This window comes from Pisolithus orientalis (genome assembly GCF_024613125.1).
Source record: "Pisolithus orientalis strain OTSU chromosome Unknown F5J12scaffold_17, whole genome shotgun sequence".
NCBI classification, from domain to species: Eukaryota; Fungi; Basidiomycota; class Agaricomycetes; order Boletales; family Pisolithaceae; genus Pisolithus; species Pisolithus orientalis.
This window is the reverse complement of record NW_026260798.1, coordinates 91,282-93,130: the sequence shown is the minus strand read 5'-3', so window position 1 is coordinate 93,130 and position 1,849 is coordinate 91,282. Positions and strand designations below refer to the sequence as shown.

Genomic DNA, 1,849 nt, shown 5'->3' with positions numbered 1-1,849 from the left:
TCTGAAAGTGCCATCTCTCCAATGGCCTCCAATAGTTCATCACCTTCTGATATCAAATCCTCCCACTCACAGTCATAGTCTTCTGGTTGTTGCTCAGCTGCATGGTGTATGGCAGGCACTCCACATGGCTTGTAAGGGGCTGAATGAAATGCTGCTATGTCCTCTGCTGTGGCTCCCCAGGCCTTGATGGAGGCCAAGCATGTGGTATATGTCAAACCTTGGCTTCCCATTTCGTATATGCTTCCACCAGGCTATCCTTTTGTGCTTGCACATGATACTTGTAACATTCATCTACAAAGTGACAAACTCAGAAACCATGTGATATCAATAATAACTCTACTCACCAGCATTATTCTGAGCAGCCTCTACACTTTGCCACTCCACAGAAAACCACTCCTGTAAAATGGTCTGCTCTCTTAACAACCTTCTTTCTTCTTCATTGCAACAATCAACCTCCAACAAAAGTCTTATTCCCTTGCACACACCCTCATCAGCAAGCCAACCAGGGGGATCAGGGTAACCCTCCTCAATTCCAACATCCTGCCAAATATCACTATCAACATCCAGTTGAAAAATACCCTTAGATGGTATGGGAGGAGGAGCAATTACACCAGGAGGTGCTTTCTGCAGCTGAATCATACCCTGCAATTCACCACAGAGATTATTATATGCTGTGACTAGCTTCAGTACAGTGGGTTCTCATTGTTGGCATGCAGTGCACACTGAAGGACATGCTGTGCACTGGTACCTTGGGGAAAATGTGTGACACATTTGCACACATCAAGCAAGGTTGCAAAAAGTAAAGCAAGGCTGCAGGGAAGAAGGCACAGGCTGGTGCATCAGTTGTTAAGTGGCAGGCTTGTCCTAACAGGTCCAAAACTAACATGCAACAGTGCAATCCATGAAGGCCCTGAAGGCTGGTCTGTCAAAGTGGACCAACAACAATGATGTCATGGAGGTGGTCAAAACCTGTGGGCATGGCAAGGGAAAGGCACCCATGTGTGGCAGGGTAGACGAGAGGACTGCCACAGGTCTGTCTCAGACACTTGTGCTGGTACAGGCTGAGGCCATTGCTGCACATGTAGCAAACCTTTGTCTGCAAGTTCACATTGAGCAGCTGTCAGAGGCCCTGGCAAAGTTGGGAGTAGAGTAGCCATTTGTACTGCATGTAGACCTGAGTCTGTTTCACACCCTGTATCTCCTGTGCCCTGTGCCTTAAGCATGGGAAGATATCAAGCCTTCTCCCATCCTGCATGGTTGTGACATAAGGCACTGAGAAGGACTTGTCTTCTTTGTGCAACTTTCAACCTCTCTCAGTGGTGAGTCCTTGTAGTATGGTGTTAACAGTGAGATGTGATGGTTTCTTGAAGAGAGAATGAAGGGATTGTGTATTGGGTAACTGGGACAGTCTTTGGGTATCAATTGCAAGGAGGCAGAAGAACTGAAGGGAAAATGGATCAAGGGGCACATGCTGACTGCATGTTCAAAGAGAAAATGTGTGGGGTAGGTGTGAGCATCTGCAGTATACAGTGGCCAAGGATGGGATCAGTGAGACTAGTAAGAGAGTAGGATGGATGTTGTTTTAGCTATATACTCATTTTTGTTATTTTTCTGGACAGTGTTTGACTTTCTGTTAGAGGTTTTTATGTTTTTTGAGTGAGGACGAGGACTAGCTATCAGTAGGATCACTGGACAAAACCTGAGGTGGAACAGAGGTCTCTGGACAAAACCCAGGGCAAAACAGATAAGGAGAAATGAGCTATGTTTGGTATCAAGTGGTATGTCGGTCACCCCTGCAGGGGACTTTGAATGCTGACTGTCCCCAGTTAGTGCAGGAGAAGGAATGAGG

General features: G+C 46.5%; 1 protein-coding gene across 1 annotated transcript; it reads right to left on the bottom strand.

The window, feature by feature from the left end:
* Positions 1-336: 336 nt before the first annotated feature.
* Positions 337-639, bottom strand: F5J12DRAFT_722211 (uncharacterized protein; the record flags this gene model as incomplete). The annotated part of the gene is made up of 1 exon (XM_051741353.1): positions 337-639. One exon carries the CDS (start codon positions 637-639, stop codon positions 337-339), a length of 303 nt encoding a protein of 100 aa, XP_051599100.1.
* Positions 640-1,849: the final 1,210 nt, after the last annotated feature.